The sequence below is a fragment of the Panthera pardus genome, unplaced genomic scaffold, assembly GCF_024362965.1.
Source record: "Panthera pardus isolate Hobbes unplaced genomic scaffold, ASM2436296v1 HiC_scaffold_13, whole genome shotgun sequence".
Taxonomy (NCBI): Eukaryota; Metazoa; Chordata; class Mammalia; order Carnivora; family Felidae; genus Panthera; species Panthera pardus.
In genome coordinates, this window is record NW_026526688.1 from 3,357,873 (window position 1) to 3,377,007 (window position 19,135).

General features: G+C 40.9%; 1 protein-coding gene across 5 annotated transcripts in view; it reads right to left on the reverse strand.

Annotated features, from left to right (window-relative positions):
• Positions 1-19,135, reverse strand: part of CSMD1 (CUB and Sushi multiple domains 1) — a 2,004,702-nt gene that overhangs the window by 297,893 nt on the left and 1,687,674 nt on the right. For all 5 annotated transcript variants that reach the window (XM_053900776.1, XM_053900775.1, XM_053900774.1 and 2 more), the window contains one exon: positions 3,306-3,508. In XM_053900776.1, the coding sequence (XP_053756751.1) occupies positions 3,306-3,508 (203 nt within the window). The remainder of the gene's footprint in view (positions 1-3,305; positions 3,509-19,135) is intronic.

The window sequence follows — 19,135 nt, forward strand, 5'->3', positions numbered from 1 at the left end:
TGTTCTAATAACAGAGAGTGGAACACACGCTTGACCATTTCACAGGCTTCCCAATGTGGCTTACGGGACTGCAACCTTATTTACAATTAAATAAGGATCCAACACAAAACCTAGAGCACACTTCCAATAGGATTATTTGAGAGGGCTTCGTTAAAAGGTTAACCCCAGGTAGAGGTGTGGTTGCTGAGAACTGGTTATAAGTATCTGGAAAGAACATGGACAGACACAGCTTCTTGAGAAAAGCAGTAAGTTTCCACGGAGGGACAGAGCCAGCCCCAGGGAAATTGACAGGAGAGGGAACAGGGTACATCAAACCCCCGGCCACACACTACATCCTGTATTTCTCATGTCCTGCCAGAGCTCCCCAGTGGATGAATCCAAATAGGAGAGAAGGCCTAGTGCACACATGTTCACCTCTCGGGTCAGCGAGCAGCTTGGGAAAAGGCAGAGAATAATCTAAAAAGGCAAAGAGAAAATGTACAACACAGAATGCAGGGTTAAATGCAAATGTCCTTAGAAATTGGTACAATATCTTCAATTCACAAATAAAGCAATAAAAAAGGAGACAGAAGGTCAGTCACAAATCTTTAGAGATCAACAGAGAAGCCCAAGTTTCCTTAGAGTCTGGGAAAAATTATAAATTATAATTATAATCTAATTTATAATAATCTAAATTATAACAAGCAACATTTTATATATTTTTTGGCCTTTTTATAGAGTTTTTAAGACAACCTTGCAGAAACCCAATTAATAATAGAACCTCAGAATCAATAGTGTATTTTTGCCCTTAATGTGGAATTTCTCAAAGTGTACCAGACGGAGGGACTTAGTAGCTGGGAATGGAGGGGGGAAAGTTCATGCACAAGGGTCTTGTAAAACCATATGATTTGCCAATAGTCACACATTCTTATGTATAAAATTGACACCTTCACATGGTTCAAACTAGAGCACCTGGAACACTGAATTTACAAAAAAATAAGCAAGTTTCATTTCTGTAGGAACTTCAGTGGATGTGTTCATGTTGTACACTTCCTAAACATCAACATATAAGGAGAATTAAAATGTCTGTTATTCTCACATAAAACAAAGGGCCTTTAAAAAAAAACCCAAAGTAGGAAGTTGTCTTTTCCTGAAAAGAAGGAATCCTGAAGGAACACAGGAAAATAAGCGGTTTCCGGGCTCTGCAAGAATTTTAAAAAAGGAAGGGTTTTAAAAGGCCAAGAACAAAACCAAACATATTCTTACCATAGGATCCAGTGATCAAGCTCCTTGGTATTTACCCAAATGAATTAAAACCTTATGTTCACACAAAAACCTGCACAAGAATGTTTACAGCAGCTTTACCCATGATTGCCAAAACCTGTACGTAACCAGGATGCCCTTCAGTAGTGATGGGTTAAGAAGCTCTGGTCTATCTGGACAGTGAAGTATTTTTCATCGCTAAAAAGAAATGAATTATCCATCACTAAGAAGAGGTGCAAAGACACGGGGAAGCCTTAAATGCATATCACCAAGTGTAAGAAACCCATCGGAAAAAGCATCCTGTAGCGTGGGAATCACTGAGTGATTCCAACTCTATGACATTCTGGGAAAAGCAAACCCATGGAGACAGTAAAGGGATCCGTGGTTGCCAGTGGCTGAGGGCATGGGGGAGGGGTGGGCAGGTGGAACAGAGATGTGCAGGGCCATGGATGAATGTACGACGCTATCATGGTGGATACATGTCATTGCACGTTTGTGCACGTCCGTAGCACGTACTGTGGACTCTGGGTGATGACGATGGCAGCATGGGTTCATCCACTGTGGCAAACGCACCATCTAGTGGGGATGTTGTCAACGGGGGAGGCTGGGCATTTGGGGGAGGGTATACGGGAAACCTCTGTATTCCTCTCAATGTTGCTGTGAACCTGAAATTGCTCTAAAAAGTTATCTGTTAAGACAAATTAGGAAAGTATACAACAGGTAAGAGAGAAAAACAAACATAACCTCATAGTGCTGCCAACATTTTTGTTTTGCCAGAGAAGGACAGTAGATTACACATCTACTGTCTACTCACCACCATTTCTGAAGATAAAGAGCAAAACTCTTAAGATGAAGGACATTTTCCCCCAAGCTAGGTTCGCTGGAACAAACTTACCTCTGATGTTTTTACCAAAGACCGGTGAAAAATTTAGCACGTTTGCAAATTATTGCAAATTACCACGCTCGAAGCACAGTAAAACCAGAGATAAAAAATTGTGCAGATGATAATCTCATTTTTATTAGCAACCTTTTAAAGCATTAAATTGAGCTAAGTCCAGTTGCTATGTAAATCCTAAATATGCTCACCAGTGACCTGCCAAGGGATGAGGCGGGTTGGAAGGTGTTATGTGCAAACCCCACTTGTCTTACGCCCACGGCTGACCACGTGCACCGCCAAATCATATGACCTCTACGTGGTGCAACTTGAAGGGCACTCAAAAGCAGAACTTCCGGGGCACCTGGGTGGCTCAGTCGGTTGAGCGTCCGACTTCGGCTCAGGTCATGATCTCATGGGGCTGACAGCTCAGAGCCTGGAGCCTGTTTCGGATTCTGTGTCTCCCTCCCTCTGCCGCTCACCTGCTCACGCTCTGTCTCTGTCCCTCTCAAAAATAAATAAACATTAAAAAAATTTTGAAAAAAGTGGAACTTCCATAAAATATCTTCACTCCTTCCTTCTTGAGAAACCGCTCATTGAAAATGGGCTGGAGAGTTAAAAAAAAAAAAAAAAAAAAGCCAAGGTGAAACCTGTCTTTCAGGAGGTAAGAGCTCAAATGTGCGAACACTGTGTCCCGTGAGCGATCGCCCAGAGATCACCGTCTCAAGTGAAGTACTCAAGACCTTGGTCCAAAGAAGGAGAAGAATCCGGGCACTTGTGTTTGGGGTGGCTGACCACGGACACTCAGAGCACAGCAGGTGAGCATCTCCATGGCATGGGGACTTCATAGCACAATCAGGGAGCCTAGAGTTGGTACAGGTTTTGCGGGGGCACCAGAGATAAACTTTACACTCAGGTAGAGATCCACACATGTCTTGGGCCCAAATTTCCCTAGTTAACTCGAGCCTTTAAAGTTTTGTGTGTATTTTTTCACGTAACCGCGGACATGCGATGCCCAACCCTTCCTGCCAACGCGAGCGTTCCCTGAAACGGACTTTTCTCTTGAGACGCATTTTCAAAATTTCCCATTACGCTCCACAGAAATTACCTCCATTAGGAGCGAGGCCTAAGGACACAAACGGCAGTACAAATGACCGCGAGGACGAGGGAGAGGGCAGCCGTCACCTACTTGAGAACTGAATGGAGAAGCCAGACTTGCTGATGAAGAAGTCGCTGTCGAACTGCAGGGTGAGCGAGCTGAAGGTACTGTGGATGTCCTCGGGGAGCATGGAGCCGCTCCACTCCTTCAGCAGGACGTCACTGTCCACGGGGCCGTCCCAGACCTTCAGGATGTCATGGGCCGTCTCGGTGTCGAACACGATGAAGTGCAGGCTGCGGGAGAGAGCACAGCTGGCACACTTACTCGGAAGAGGGCTTCCCGCTCCACGAGAACACCTGAGCACCACCGGGAATGCACTCGAGCTCATCTCGTCTGCCCACACCCCGGCGACACGGTGTCACCTGACAACGAGGCAGAGGGGACCGAGCCTCCTGGACGTGGACCCACTGGTGCACCGAGGATCCCTTCTGCCCCTGACGGACACACACCGCCAAGCTCTATGCAGAGCCGCGTGTTAAGGACGAAACAATGGAACGATTCCTTCTGAGACTGTCAGTTCTTTTCATAATTCAAAGCTTTCTCGGGCTCACAAATCAAAGGCGACTTCGACATCGCTTGGCTTTAAGCTAATCAAAGTCTGATCTTTCCGTGGCTTCCGTGTGGTTCCTGAAACACCCCACTAGATGGTAGCATCCGTGCCCAGAGAGACACCTGCAAAGGCCCTCTTTGAAGCACGGGGATGCTGTCCTTGGACCCGAACCATCTCACCTTACGCTGTTGGTTTCTATAAGTTTTATTTTCAGAAAAATGCATAATTTGAAATACCAACACAAAGGCAGAAATGTGTGACACCAACTCCCGTCTCGAGAACATTTTCATCTACTTCTATCAGATTTACAAACATCTCCCAGAGCAACGTAAAACATCTCTCCTCTAGAAAGCTCACTCTTCTGGGCAGGACTGTCGTCGGGACAAGCAAACAGCCCCGTGGAAGGGCTTAGCTAACGGACCAACACAAGTCACTACTTCCTGACGGGGTTGGTCTCCAGTTTCTCCTTCACCGCGTGTTACACAAAATTGTCAGGGAGATAAAAATCCTAAGATGTCGACATAAAATAATTTTAACATGGAGAAAAGTACAGGCTGTAGCAGACCCTGTACCACCTATCATGCTGGGCTCCTCGGCTGCAGATCGTCTGCAAAAATAAAATCTTACAGACACGGCCACACAACCCTCTCTTCCACGCACTCATCGGCCATTCTGCTCACTGCACACTTCTAAAATGTGGATGGACTGTTCCCTAGTACATTTCCCCTTTCACATTTCCATCATTTCCATGTCCGCGTGCATACGTCTCCCCAGACAATCTCTAGTCCTGTTTTCTACATTGAACGCTTATGGCGTAAGAGAGGTCATTTTGGGATGTATGTCCTGGTACCATTTTCAAGTTGCTTTTTACATTCAGTGTTACTTACATGAAAGTCCTTCACATCGAAAAATGTAGAGTTTTGTTCCTACACTGTAAAAGCATGGGTAAATGCTTATTTTTCTAGTCCTCTACTAAAGGATAGTTTGTTTTTACATTTTATTTTTGAGGTTTTCTGTGTGTGTGTGTGTGTGTGTGTTTACTTATTTTTGTGGAAGTATAGTCAACACACAGCGTCATATTAGTTGTGTTCAACACAGCGATTTGACAAGTTTATGCGTTATGTCTTGCTCACCACAAGAGTATAGCCACATTCCCACATCTTATTTTTAAGTTTATTTTGTAAGAGAGAGAGAGAGAGAGAGAGAGAGAGAGAGAAAGAGGAGGGGAGGGGAAGAGAAAGAGGGAGAGAGAGAATCCCAAGCAGGCCCTGGACCAACAGTGCAGAGCCTGATGCAGGGCTTGAACTCAAGAACATGAGGTCATGACCTGAGCTGAAATCGAGTCAGATGCTCAACTGATTGAGCCCCCCAGGCGCCCTGCCACATTCCCACCTCTTAATTATGGCAATGGTGCTCCAGCAAGCACCCCTGTGAACTCACCCAGGATCTTTCTAGGCTCAAACAGAATCTCCAAGCTGTTCTGCCCAGTGACCTGAGCACTGAGCCTCACAGTAGTGGTCGCAGGCCTTCGTTCTGTCACGTGCTTACCAACACCCGATGTTATCAGACTCCAGTAGTCGTACAGATAGAACATCTGGTGCTTGAGGGATGCTATCCCGGGCAAATTGCATCCCCCCGATGACTCACGAGGTAGAACGTGTTTTGTGTCTCTAACGCTTCCCTCCCTCCATACAGTTCAGCGGCTCAACAAGTGTCTACTGATCACCAGCTGTGTCCTGGCATTCTTCCTGCAATCTTGGACGCATCAGATGAGGAAACTTAGAAGAGCCACTCTCACGGAGCTGGTGAGGTGATGGGAGAGGCCAGGCCGGAGCCCCCACCCTTGACCCTTCATGCGAGTGAAGAAGACTGCCGGCCAGCGGCTGGTAAATGGAACCGGAGGAGGAAGAGAGCAAAGCAGAGTAAAGAGCACTGGGGCAGGAGGGAAGGGCTGAAGTACTAACAGGGTACCTAGGTGAGCCGCGTCACGGGGCCGGGCTTCAGCAGCGACTCAGAGGAGGCAGAGAGGTCGGTCATACCCCATGGGAGGGACGCGTGAAGCCAAGCAAACTGCAGGGAGGGTGTGCCCTCAGCCCTGGGGACATCCGGGCACTCCGTGTAACCAGAGCAGAGAGAGGGACTGAGAAGTGAAAGCTCAGGTGAGACAAACAGTGGGCAGGGGTGGCGTGGGGAGAGGGGGTCGGAACATTTAGTGCCTTGCAGCCTGTCCATTGGGTGACACGCCAATGGGACATTTTCAGTGAAGCAACTATCTCACCTAAGATTTAAAGCCTTTATTCTGCTTGCTGTGTGGACAGCAGAGTGTGGAGGAAAATGTCGAATCAAGAGTAGTGGAGGCAAATGCATGCTGTCAGGGGAGCTGCAGTGGAGACACTAAGAGGCTGTCAGACTCTGGAGACATTGTGAAGACAGAACCAGGACGGGATGAGGCACACGGGGGAGAGAGGAAGCAAGGTCACCCCAAAGTTTCCTGGAAACCACAAAGGCTGGGGGGGGGGGTGCCATCCACAGAGTTGACAAAGAATAGGTGGGCGAGGTTTGTGGGGTGGGGAAGACTAGAGGACGGAGGGGCTTGGGGCGTGTAGGGTTCAAGGTGCCTAATGGGCACTGAGCGGAGACGGTAAGGAGACGGTTGTTCATATGAAGCGGGAGTTCCGAAGAAAAGTCGCATGGAAATAACAAATGTGTGGGTCTTCTGCAAATAAGTGGTTGTTATACCAAAGGACTAGATGATATTGTCAAGGGTCACAGGTGAATAAAGAGAACCATGGGCTATGAATTACTTGAAAACATGTTTTCCCACTTTTGTAACATGCTATCTCTTTTGTTACTGCTTATGTATTAGGTCATAATATTTATATTATATTATATTATATTATATTATATTATATTATATTATATTATATTATATTATATATTATTATATTTTTGCTGAAAAATTTTGTCACAACCCTTCATTTTAAGAAAAATCTGCTGCTGTTTACTATGGTAGGAGGATTTCTGTTTATCCTGTTATGTTGTTGATCATGAAATATATTATTTTTTCTATGCCTATTTACAAGACCAAAGAGTTATTTTTTCTTTTTAAATATTTCTAATGTTTATTTATTTTTGAGACAGAGAGAGACACAGCATGAGCCAGGGAGGGGCAGAGAGAGAGGGAGACACAGAATCCGAAGCAGGCTCCAGGCTCCGAGCCGTCAGCACAGAGCCCAACACGGGGCTCGAACCCATGAACTGAGAGATCATGACCTGAGCCAAAGTCAGATGCTCAACCAACTGATCCATCCAGGTGCCCCTATTTTTTTTAATTTTTAAAATGGAAGGTGTGTTTTCTTACTGAAGGGGAGCAGAATCTGCCAACCCCAAATATGTCCTGTTGGAATACTGGTTATTTTGAATTAAAGTTACTTAAGAAACAGCTGGTGCAAGAGGGACTGTGTGACCCGCCTTGTCCTCCTGAAAGTATGAGATTAATCTCCTCTGTGAAAAGTACCCTCTGAACCAGAAAGACATCCTTGCCACCAGAGAGACAGGTCGAGGACGGAGAAGGCTGTGCAAGCAAACCTCGTGACTTCCTCTCTAATCTACCACTCCAAACCCAAACATCTTTGTCTCGTCAATTCTTCACAAATTTATTGTCTCCTTGTCTAAAAGCTATAAAAGCATGCCTGCTCTGGTCAGTGCTCTGAGTCTTATATTTCCAGTGGGGTTTCTGTACATGTGAATTAAATTTGTTTGGTTTCTTTTTTTCTTCTTCTGTTAGTTTATCTCACATCAGGTTAATTATCAGACCAGCCCAAGAGGTTACAAAAGAAAAAGGGAGGAGTTTTCCTCTCCTATGTGACTTTTTTGCCATACATTTCTATTTCTATCCCATTTTGGTCTGGATATGGGGTAAAAATATGTTATTCTGTGTACATGCATTGACAGTTTGTTCCTAGTATGTGACCATGCTTCTGTTTCACACTTACTTGAACAAAATTTTCAGGTTCTACTTAAAGGTTGAAGATCTTTTTAAAATAAGTCTAATAAGTCCATGGTCAAATCGATAAGCTTCCTAACTTGTTATCTATTGAACCTATGAATCATAAAGATGTATAAGAAGACATTTCCAATGTCTCCCTACAATTCAGTCGTGTCTATATTAAATTATGTTCTTAAGCTGAACAAAAGTTCCTGACTGTCATATATTCCTGGTGAATATATGCCCCTAAACAAAGTATAGTACTATTTTGTGTGTCAGTAATTGCATAACAGGTACCTGTGGTAAGGAATGATAGTTTGATGATAGGATTCCAGGTTGATGGTTATTTTCCTTTAGTTTTTCAAAGATCTCCTTCTTTCAGTCTGTGTTAAGATGCCTTTTATCAAGCTAATAACATATGTGTTTCTTTCTTTGGCTGTTTGTTAGATCTCCCTGCCTTTGGCATGCTTCAGTCTTACTAGAACATGTCTAGGTGTTCAGTGATTTTCACTAAAGCTACTCAGGACACACTAGGCTTAATAAGTGCAAAATTCATATTGTCGATCAGTTCCAGCAGTTAAGGCGATGTAAAGAATTACTACTTATTGTAACTATCACTGTAGTTTACTTTTATACAGTGTGCTTGTCATACTTTTTGATAAAAATACAAATTAATGAAGGAAAGATGAAAAGTGAAGAAACTAGTTTAAGAAATTACTATGTGTAAGTCTATGGCAATACGCTTTAAACTATGCATGAAATTGTTTTCTAGAAAATGTAGATGATCAAAATTGGCTCTGGGAGCTCAATATAGACAAACATACAGACATACAAACATATAGACAAAATTGAAAACAGGATAAATGGTCTAACAACAAAGGAATTAAAAGTTCAGTAAATAGTGATATATATAGCCAGAAGTCCATAGAGTACAGCTAAGTGAAAAAAAAAGTAGAAAACACTATTATTTTTATTTACCTTGCATAAGTATTTTATTTACCTTGCATAAGTAATATTTTATTAAATATTTAAAAATAAATATTTATTTATAAGTATTTATTGAATTGGACTTCAATTTTATTGAATTATTATTCAAATAATTTTCCTATAGATTCTGGGGGAATTTCATAACTTCAGATGGTAAAATTTAATATTTGTTATTTTTTTTCATTATGGAGACTTTTTTCTATGATTAAAATGTATTTACTGAAGTAAAGAACAATTAAGAATTTAGTCCCTGAGACAGGGAACAGAACACTGAAGCAAACTATCACTACTTCTAATTAACATTATTCTAGGGATTGTAGCCCCTGAAATAAGACAAGCAAAAGGCATAAGATTTGGAAAAAATGAAGATAAACTCTTACTAATGTAGATAGCATGATTGTATGCCTAGAGAAAATTTGAAAACCTACAAACTCTTAGAATAAGAAGTTTACATAGGATAAATATAAAAATATAATTCATTTCCATATAGTAGCCACAAATACAAAACGACATAAGAATACTATTATCATTCATAAAAAAAGCATCCTGTAGGTAGGAACAATTCCAACAAAAGATGTGAAAAACCTCCACACAGAAAACTGAAAAGCATTGTCGAAACAAGTAATATAAGACCTAAATAAATATCCCAAACACTGTGTTAGGAATCAGAAAATTCAGCACTGTAAATGATATCAGGTTTCCCCAAATTCTATTGATATGATGTGATTCCAGTCAAAATCCTAGAAACTTCTTTTGTGGAAAGTAACAAGTATTTCTATAATGAATATGGAAATGCAAAGAGTCAAGAACAGTGAGAGCAATCTATATTACCAAGAGCAAAGCTGGAGGACTATAGCACCAGATATTAAGACTTATTATAAAATAATTAAATAATTAAGATGGGAAAGTATGACACTGGTTAGACAAATAGAGCCAGGGGATGCAATAAAGTTTGGAAACAGACCCACATGTCTATGATGGCCTGGTGTATGATAAAGATCGCATTATATACTTCAATGAAGAAAGACTGACTTCAACAAATGGCCAATTGAATTTCACTAATTGCAACAGCAAAAACAACAAAATACCTGAATATTCCTCACACTGTACACAAAAATCAATTCCAGATGAAATGGAGATACAAATGTGCAGGTAAAATAAGTCTTCTGCAAGAAAACTCAACACAATATTTATATAACTTTGGGAAGGCAGGACTTCCTAATCTGGACCCCTAAATATTAATAACTCTAAAAAAAAACAATTTGATATAACACAATGTAAATAATGGTAAGAAAACCACTAACCATAAAAGAAAAATGAGTCAAAATAAATTTGACTCATTGATATTAAATCCATATTTATCAAAAGACATTCTTATGAGATTAAAAGACTGAAGAATATTAGAGCAATTGTTAAACATATAATTAACAACATATTGCATTATATATATATATATATATATATATATATATATATATATATATAAACTATATACACATCGAAAAGTAAAAGATAGGCAATCTGGTACACAAAAAAAAATGGGCAAAAGACTTCAACTGGCAATTTATAAAAAGAGGATATTCAAAAGGCCAATAAACATAAAAATTTGATGTTTATAAAAATAAACATATATAAAAGCATGTTGTCCTTGATGAATCATCAGGAAAATGCAAATTTAAACTACTACATACTCACTGGCATGGCGAAAATGAAAAAGTCAGGGCGCCTGGGGCTCAGTTGGTTAAGTGTCCAACTCTTGATTTTGGCTCAGGTCATGATCTCACAGTTCATGAGATCAAGCCCCACATCTAGCTTTGTGCTGACAGCACAGAGCCTGCTTGGGATTCTCTCTCTCTGTCCCTACCCTGCTCATGTGCTCTCTCACTCTTTCTCTCTCTTTCAAACTAAATAAATAAATTAAAAAAAAAAAAAAAAAAAAAGAGGGGCGCCTAGGTGGCTCAGTTGGTTAATCCTCTGACTCTTGGTTTTGGCCTTGGTCATGATCTCACGGTTTGTGAGTTGGAGCCCCACATTGGGCTCTGCACCGACAGCACAGAGCCTTCTTGGGATTCTCTCTGTCCCTTTTTCTATGCCCCTCCCCCCACTCACACTGTCTCTGTCTATGTCAAAATGAATGCATGAATGAGAAAGAAAGAAAGAAAGAGAGAGAGAGAGAGAGAGGGAGAGAGAGAGAGAAAGAAAGAAAGAAAGAAAGAAAGAAAGAAAGAAAGAAAGAAAGAAAAGAAAGAGAAAAGAAAGAACAAAAGAAAGAAAGAAAGGAAAGGAAAAAGAGAAAGAAAGAAAATGACAGTCAATGCCAAGTGTATTTGGAAGGTGGAAACCTGGACATCTTAACTAAGTGGTGATGGGAGTAAGACAGGGATATGATCACTTAGGGAGATCATTTGGCAGAATCTACCAAGGCTGAGTGCAGGACTCACCATTATTCAGAAATTCTAGTGCTTAGCTATGCATCCAAGAGAAAAACATATGTGTATTCATCAAATAATACATGAAGGCATATTCAATATGGTACCTCACACCAGATAAAAACAATCCACACATCCATCAATACCCAGAACGAATAAATAAATTATGGTATATCCATGCAATGGAATAATCTAGCTCTATCAGTGGGAGGGAAAGGTTGCAGAAATGAAGATGTAACACCAATCTCACTTTATAATTCCACTTTATATATTGTTCCAATTAGGCAAAGCTCATCTTAAAGCAGGATAGTGATTATCCTTGAGAATGAGTGATTCAAATGGAGCTCAAAGGGCACATGTTGTATCTTGATGATCCTGTATTTCTGGTTTCTTATCTGGCTGCTGATTACGTGGGGGGTTATTTCATGAACAAGCCACATACTGACTGACAGTTGGTGCAGGTTCAGGCGTACATGTTACATGTTCGTGAGAAGCTTCCACACACACGCAAACAACCATGCAGCTTGGTGCTGTGAGTTTTGCCAGTTTGAAAACTGTCTCATGACTGACAAAAAACACGATAAAACAAAATGTAAACACAGAAACTTAACAGCCATTTAAAATAAAAGAAATACGAAACGTCAATACGCCAGACTCTATACAACTACGTAGGGAACATTTAAAAATGAAAGAAAAGGGGCGCCTGGGTGGCTCAGTCGGTTAAGCATCCGACTTCGGCTCAGGTCATGATCTCACGGTCCGTGGGTTCGAGCCCCACATCGGGCTCTGTGCTGACAGCTCAGAGCCTGGAGTCTGTTTCAGATTCTGTGTCTCCTTCTGTCTGTGACCCTCCCCCATTCATGCTCTGTCTCTCTCTGTCTCAAAAATAAATAAACGTTAAAAAAAAATTAAAAAAAAATAAATAAAATAAAAAAATAAAAATGAAAGAAAATAGAGTATCATCCTAAAGCTCCCATTCCTTTCAGACACAGGCCCGTGAGGAAACAAAACCCATACACACTACAAGGCCACATCACAAGCCCCAACAGGTACGCATAAAGCTTCAGGTCGATACAGAGGGACATGTGTCCAATTCTGCCTCAAGATGTCTAGGAGGGGTCTTGTAAGACAGAAAAAAAGAAGGGAATTCAAGTACAAGCAAAGGGACAAAATTAGTAAACAAATACAAAAAGATGTCAAAAACGTCAAAAAATAAAAGCAACAAATAAACACAAGAAACAAAATGTTGTAGAGACAGTTTCTCTTCCCGCCAGACTGACAAAGATTAAGACTTTATTTGGTTTCAGTGAAATTGTGGAGACCCTCCCTTTTCATACACTGGTGGAGGCCATAACTATTCTTTTTAAAAGCAATTTCATTAACGGCCCTAAAAACGTAAATGGGCATACACAGCATGGCTGATCACAGTGACAAACCGAAAACCACCCACGTGTCCCGACAGGGTATGGTTTAAGTAAACGATGGTACAATCAGGCAACGGACTGTTATGCGGTGACTAGACGGGATGAGGTGGAATTGTGAGAAAGGACCTAAAACGCTGACTATGTTTATTAACGGAGAAGAAAATGCTCAGAATAAAATTACGGCGTGATACTATTTGTGTAAAAGTAATTCAATAAATAGATAAATGAATAAATAAAAGTGTACAGATTTGTGTTTGCATGGTGAAATTCTAGAAATACGTAACAATTTTTTAGTAGTCATCTTTCACATCGAGGATGACAGCCAACTAGTTTTCAGCCTTTTTATTTTTCTGCAACACTTTTCCAGTGTTTCAAAAATAAGTGAAAATAGATACTTTGAATTGCATGCCAGTGAGCTTGAATTTATTCTGCACATAATAAGCAGACCAAAAATCATTTTCTGAAGTGGGAAAGTGAAATGATCATTTCTGCTTTCTAGAAACGTTTGTATTAAGACCTATAAAAATGTGGGGGTGCCTGAGTGGCTCAGCTGGTTGAGTGCCTGACTCCTGACTCTGGCTCGGGTCCTAATCTCATGGTCGTGAAATGGAGCTGAACCCCACATGGGGCTCTGGGCTGGGAGTGGGGCCTACTTAAGATTCCCTCTCGCCTCCCCCTGCTCCTCCCCAGCTCACAAGCCTTCTCTCAAGAAACAAAAACAACACAAAACAAAAAGGCATGTAAAAATGTTTCCACAATTCAACCCAACAAAGATTTTCCTAGAAATGTATTCTAAGGTATTAATTATAAATATAAGCAAAAGTTTACTCGCAGTACTATTTTCCATATGATTATGTATAATATCAAAAATTAGAAATAACATAAATTACTAACAAGAGACAATATTTAACCACAGCCACTCACACTGCAGAATAGACACAGGTACACGTAACATGCATGTAAGACACGTCAACATGCTCATAATCACGTCTGCTAGAGGTATAATGTGTGTCTTTTTTTTTTTTTTTACATTTTTCAAAATGTCTATATATGCCTTCATTTTTGGTCATATTAAACCAATGTTTTTAATAAAGAAAATAAAACACCTTCCCTAGCATGGGAACAACGGACTAGAGAAAGCCCTCCCAGGATGGTCAGTTAACAGGTCTCAGGAATGAAAAGGGTCTGAACAGGAGAGTGGTGGCCACGGTGGGTGCGTGAGTACTACCTGGGAGCTTCAGTCACGGCATTAGTGAGATGTGAGGATCGTGTGAGTGTGGGCAGGAGGGAAGCTTAGGGTACGAAGAGTTTTGCCTTCCATCCGTGGATACACGCTTATGACATTCACGCAGATAGACGCTCAGATGGATGGTAGCTGTAGGATCGAAATGCTGAATTCAAAGAAGAAAATGGGTTATTTTTAGATGGGATAATAAGAATGAAATTTTTGTTGAGGAGTTGACATTTCAACTGGGTCCTAACAGATGGGAAGAATCTGGAGACGAGGCAAGAAGGAGTAATTGGGGAGAAGGAGGTCAAGAGACAGAGCTGGTGTAGCACAGCTGGGATTAGGGACTAACACATCTATTCGTAGTTGGAGACAAATTTGTGAAGGCACAGTAAGCCAAATCAAAGGCGGTATTACAGCTCTTGTTAAGGAGCTTATGCTTGCTGATCAGCGATGGGAGTGTTGCAGAGACTGGGGAGGGGAGAGCAAGGATTTGGAAAGGTCAGCTGGGAGAAGATTAAAATAAGGAAGGTAATGAGCATGTTAAGTAAGGAACTGGAAGAGTAAGATAAGAAGAAAGGAAGATGAACAAACGGAGAGCTGACAAGGCTTTGGTGCATCTGCACTGAGTTTTTTCTAAGTGCTTATAATGAGGAAATTTAATGTAATTACCAAAGGAATGCTGTGAGACGTACACCGACATCTTGGACTTCCTTTTTGGGGAAATGCTGGAGACTGAGGAAGGAGAAATAAGGAAGAGCGGAAGATAATCCTGATAATTAAATCCCCAACCACTTGGAGGAAGGTGGATGTTAACAGAACTAGGGGATGCAGAAGTAGAAACAGGACCGGGGGGAATGATAAAAGCAATGACAGAAGTTGATGTATTTGGAGTACATCTCCGGGGGTCTCGGTGTCTACGAAACAGGGTAATGCCCATGTTTCCACTGCCAACTACTTCTCCTATATCTCCATCTAGCTTCGATTCCAATTTCACTTCGCATGTTACCACTTTTCATTTTTTTCTCTACTTCTGTCTTTGTTGGCCAATGCCCTTTCTCATGATGTCCATGCAGAACGTCAAGTGGGTTTATCGAGGAAAGGAGGCAGCCACGCAACATGCCCTGTGCATGAACTTGGTAGCAGATGCACATGCTCAACTACTCGAGGACTTGGAAAGAAGACATGGTCACTCGGCGATGGTGGTGCGCCTCCATTATTTGTGTAGTGACGTGGGGACTGAACGGTGAAAATGCAAGTCTGTTCTTTATGCAACTGTTCAGCCCGTCCACAAGTTTCTGCGGAGATTCCGGCCGCATGGTTGGAGGAGGGCTGTTAAATAAAGATTAATAACCGAAACTGCGCTTGTGAGGATCCCACAAAGTGAGGAGTGCCGCGGCTGTCCCGCCTCTCTCTTACTGGCTCCTCAGTGGCTGGGGAGGTACGCTAAACCCCGTGGCTGTCCCCATGGCTCCAGGCTAAGGACTGGAAGCCAGCCCAGACACGGCGGACTTGTCAGTACTAATGGTCTCTTTCCTCATTTTGATGGCTGAAGTTCTCGTGGCTGGCGAATTCCTCACGCTGTCTATAACAGAGAAGTATAATCTGTGGTCTAAATAGGAAAGGAGAAACCTCAGATGTGTTGATTCCTGGCCCCATGCTCAGCTGTTAGATCCTCAAAAGGCTTCCAACTCAGGTTCCCGGCACATTGGCTAAGGCTCAACGCTGAGACCGGACAGACTTGTCTCATGAGTGGAGGTCACTGGCCCACCACTTTCCTCTTGACTCTATTCCTTACGGGGATTTTGAAGTCTGATCAAAAATAAATTAGAATATCCCTACAATTCCAAGCCAGACCTCACTGTACTCTACCACACGGGATAGCCAAGAAACAAGTCCAGGGCACATCAGGTTGAGGTGAGGTCCAGCAACCCATATTTCACTTTCTGTAAAAGTCTGGATAGGGACAGTTTTGACAAGCGTGGTAAATTTTTGATATACCTCTGATGTTTCTAATCCTGCCCGAGCTTCTCCAAAAGAATTCCCCTTAACCATACCTCCCAATGTAATTTCCTGCGAACGACTAGGCACAGAAATACCTTCAAAGTGAGTTTTCTAGACAATTACACTCGCAGAAAAGCAATTAATACCAACGAACAATATACACGTCTTTATGTAAAATGTGGCTTTCGATGCTGCTTGCTGAAGATGGTTATAGTGCTGTTATCTTTATTATATAAATTACAGCTGTGTTCAGCAATATACACAGAGTCTCTTAGAGAAATGTTTACATGAAACACTAAATGTGGCTACATGTACTACAATGTCTTGTGATTAGACTTTTAATTAAATTCAGCTCAGGTAACTGCTTTATAGGATATACGTTAAAATTACAAACCTCTTCCAGACCCGGGTGCCCTATAACAATAACCATTCAGGGGTCATCTATTGCCTTGAGCAAAAAGCTATGCAACATGCAATCAGAAATTGCTCGGGGCTTCAGTGAAATCAAAATGGGTCCAACAATAATTGGCCCTGAAGTGTGTCGAAACCATTTTTTAAATAATTTCTGGGATCCTGTTGTTTATTCACTCTTTGAGAGTAAAAACATTTACATTAAATAAATCAGAGTCTGAATGTGTAATAATGAATTCCATTTATATGAAGAATTTTTTAAATACTTAAATTAATCCCTGAACTCATGTTTATATGACTGATGCATTCTTCATTACCAAATAAACAGTTCAGTTAATACTGGCTAAGTTACCAGTGGAATAACTAAGGCTTAGACACTAGCCAACAAATATCAAAGCTAAAACTGGACCCTATCTTTCTGAGTATTAGTACCATTTAAAGACTAAAATTGTACATCATGTACTTTTAATTATGTTTGTTTTCCAAAGTGCCACACCAAAATCAATATATTTTCTTAACGAAGAGGAATCACCAGAAACATCTTGAGACGAAGCTGAACATTGATTGAGTAAATTAATTATAAATACTGATGCTTCCTTCTTGATTTCCTTATTAGGAAGGACTTTATGACTTAAATCAAAAAGATCTGTTTACAAATTTGCTAAAGTAAACTCTCATAGTTGAAAGACATGGAAGGAAATGACAACATCCCCAGAACAACAAATTAGTGTATTCAATGTCTTTTTTTCTAGAATCCTAATGGTTAAACATCAGAGCCCAGTCCATGATATAAAAGTTCTACAGTTGTTATTACTTCAACTCATTCTTTATTACTTTCTTTTCTCTTTTCTTATTAAAATGTTAATGAAGTATTAGATTCACCTGCCAAGAATGAATTCATCCCCTGGTTTGCATTTAGGAGAACAATGCTTATTTTAATTCTTAGGAAACAAATCACAAAGGAACTTGTAAGAGATACAGAAATTGAAATCTCCCTAAAAGAAAATATATCCTGTTTATGTCAAGTTATTTTGGGAATCATAAAATATCCTTAGAATTTTTCAAAATAAAAACTAGTATAATGGCTTTTATAATACTCAGGTCAAGCATTCAGGAGTTAAAGGTTAAGAAATAATATTTAGTTTTATTTAGTTCAGTGGAAAAGTGCATTGATTTCCATAAAGAATTACAGATTCTTACATTGTTACTCTAATGTATCTTATTTTTGTCGCAGTAGATCAATAATTATCTAATAAACCACTTATCTTAATCAAGGTCACAAGTTAATTTTTACATCATTTATTATAAACTGACATCTTGCATTATATATGTGATTGACATGCCTTCTCTTGCTCCTCTTAAGTAATGAGAATTATTTTTTGTTAGGCTTTGAAAGTGGTAATAGTCTGTGCCATGTTAGTTTAAGATGGCAAGATATTTGGGGCGCCTGGGTGGCTCAGTCGGTTAAGCGTCCGACCCTTGGTTTCGGCTCAGGTCATGATCTCACGGTTCCTGAGATCGAGCCCCACATCTGGCTCTGCACTGACAGCAGCTAGCCTGCTTGGGATTCTCTCTCATGTCCTTTCTCTCTCCTTCCTTCTCTTTCTGCCCCTCCACCACTCTCACTCTCTCTCTCTCTCAAAATAAATAAACTTCAAAAATTATTTTTTAAAAAGACGGCAAGATGTTCGTGTCACAGTGTGAAAGAGAGCTGTGGGTTTCAGAGGATGGATGTCCGATGAAGGGAACGGAGCATCACAGGATACAATATGCATCTCCCCTCGGCTTTCATTCCCGTTTACTGTCACTAAGTTATAAAATTGCGGCATGATGGGTCTATGTCTGTTTTACATACATTACTAAGTCTGCTAGGGTGCCTTTTATGAATAAGGACAAAAAAAATCAGTGCTTTATGAATGCTTCTGTCCATTCACTTGCCCCATAAAGAACTTTCTGTGTTTGATCTCCCACTTGATTCAACTTCATACATTTGAAGAAGGAGCTGAATTGGCCACTCAGTCTCTCGTGGTCTTCCTGGTGCACAAGGCAGTGAATGGACTGGACGTCTGTGGATTAGGACTGTTAGGGGTGGGGCAGAATTGTTCATCTTTTTTTTTGTTAATTTTTGTTAACTTTATTTATTTTGAGAGAGACAGAGACAGTGAGAGTCGGGGAGGGGCAGAGAAAGGAGACAGAGAATTCCAAGCAGGCTCTGCACTGTCAGCACAGAGGAGCCCGAAACGGGGCTTGAACCCACAAAACCGTGAAATCGTGACTCGAGTTGAAACCAAGAGTCGGATGTTTAACACACGGAGCCACCCAGGCGCCCCAGGGTGGGGCAAAATTTTTAGACAGTAAATTGTGTACAGAGATTTCAGAAGAACTACAATGAAAGGGAAAAAAAAAAAATAAACACACAGTAAAATGATTCTACAAAGCACTGCAAAGGACTGTGTTCTCTTCTTGTTCATGAGAACTATAATCAAGAAACAACTTATTTTGAAATTACTTTGTGATTTACGTGCTGTGGTTTCTGACATGGCCTTCTGACCAGAACATGGAACACTTGCTTTGCAAAGATCACTTTTTGTTGGTTTACTTATCCGTATAAAAAGATTACCACAATAACCAAGACCCATCAATTAAAATAGAGTATTTTCTTTTAAAATGTTTGCACAATTTTCTGTGATTTTTTTCAAGTAGGCTCCATGTGTATGTAGTGCAGAGCCGAACATGGGACTCCACTCACAACGCTGAGATCGAAACCTGAGCCAAGCTCAAGAGTTGAGCTTAACCGTCTGAGACACCCAGGTACCCCAATTTTCAGTGATTTGTAAAT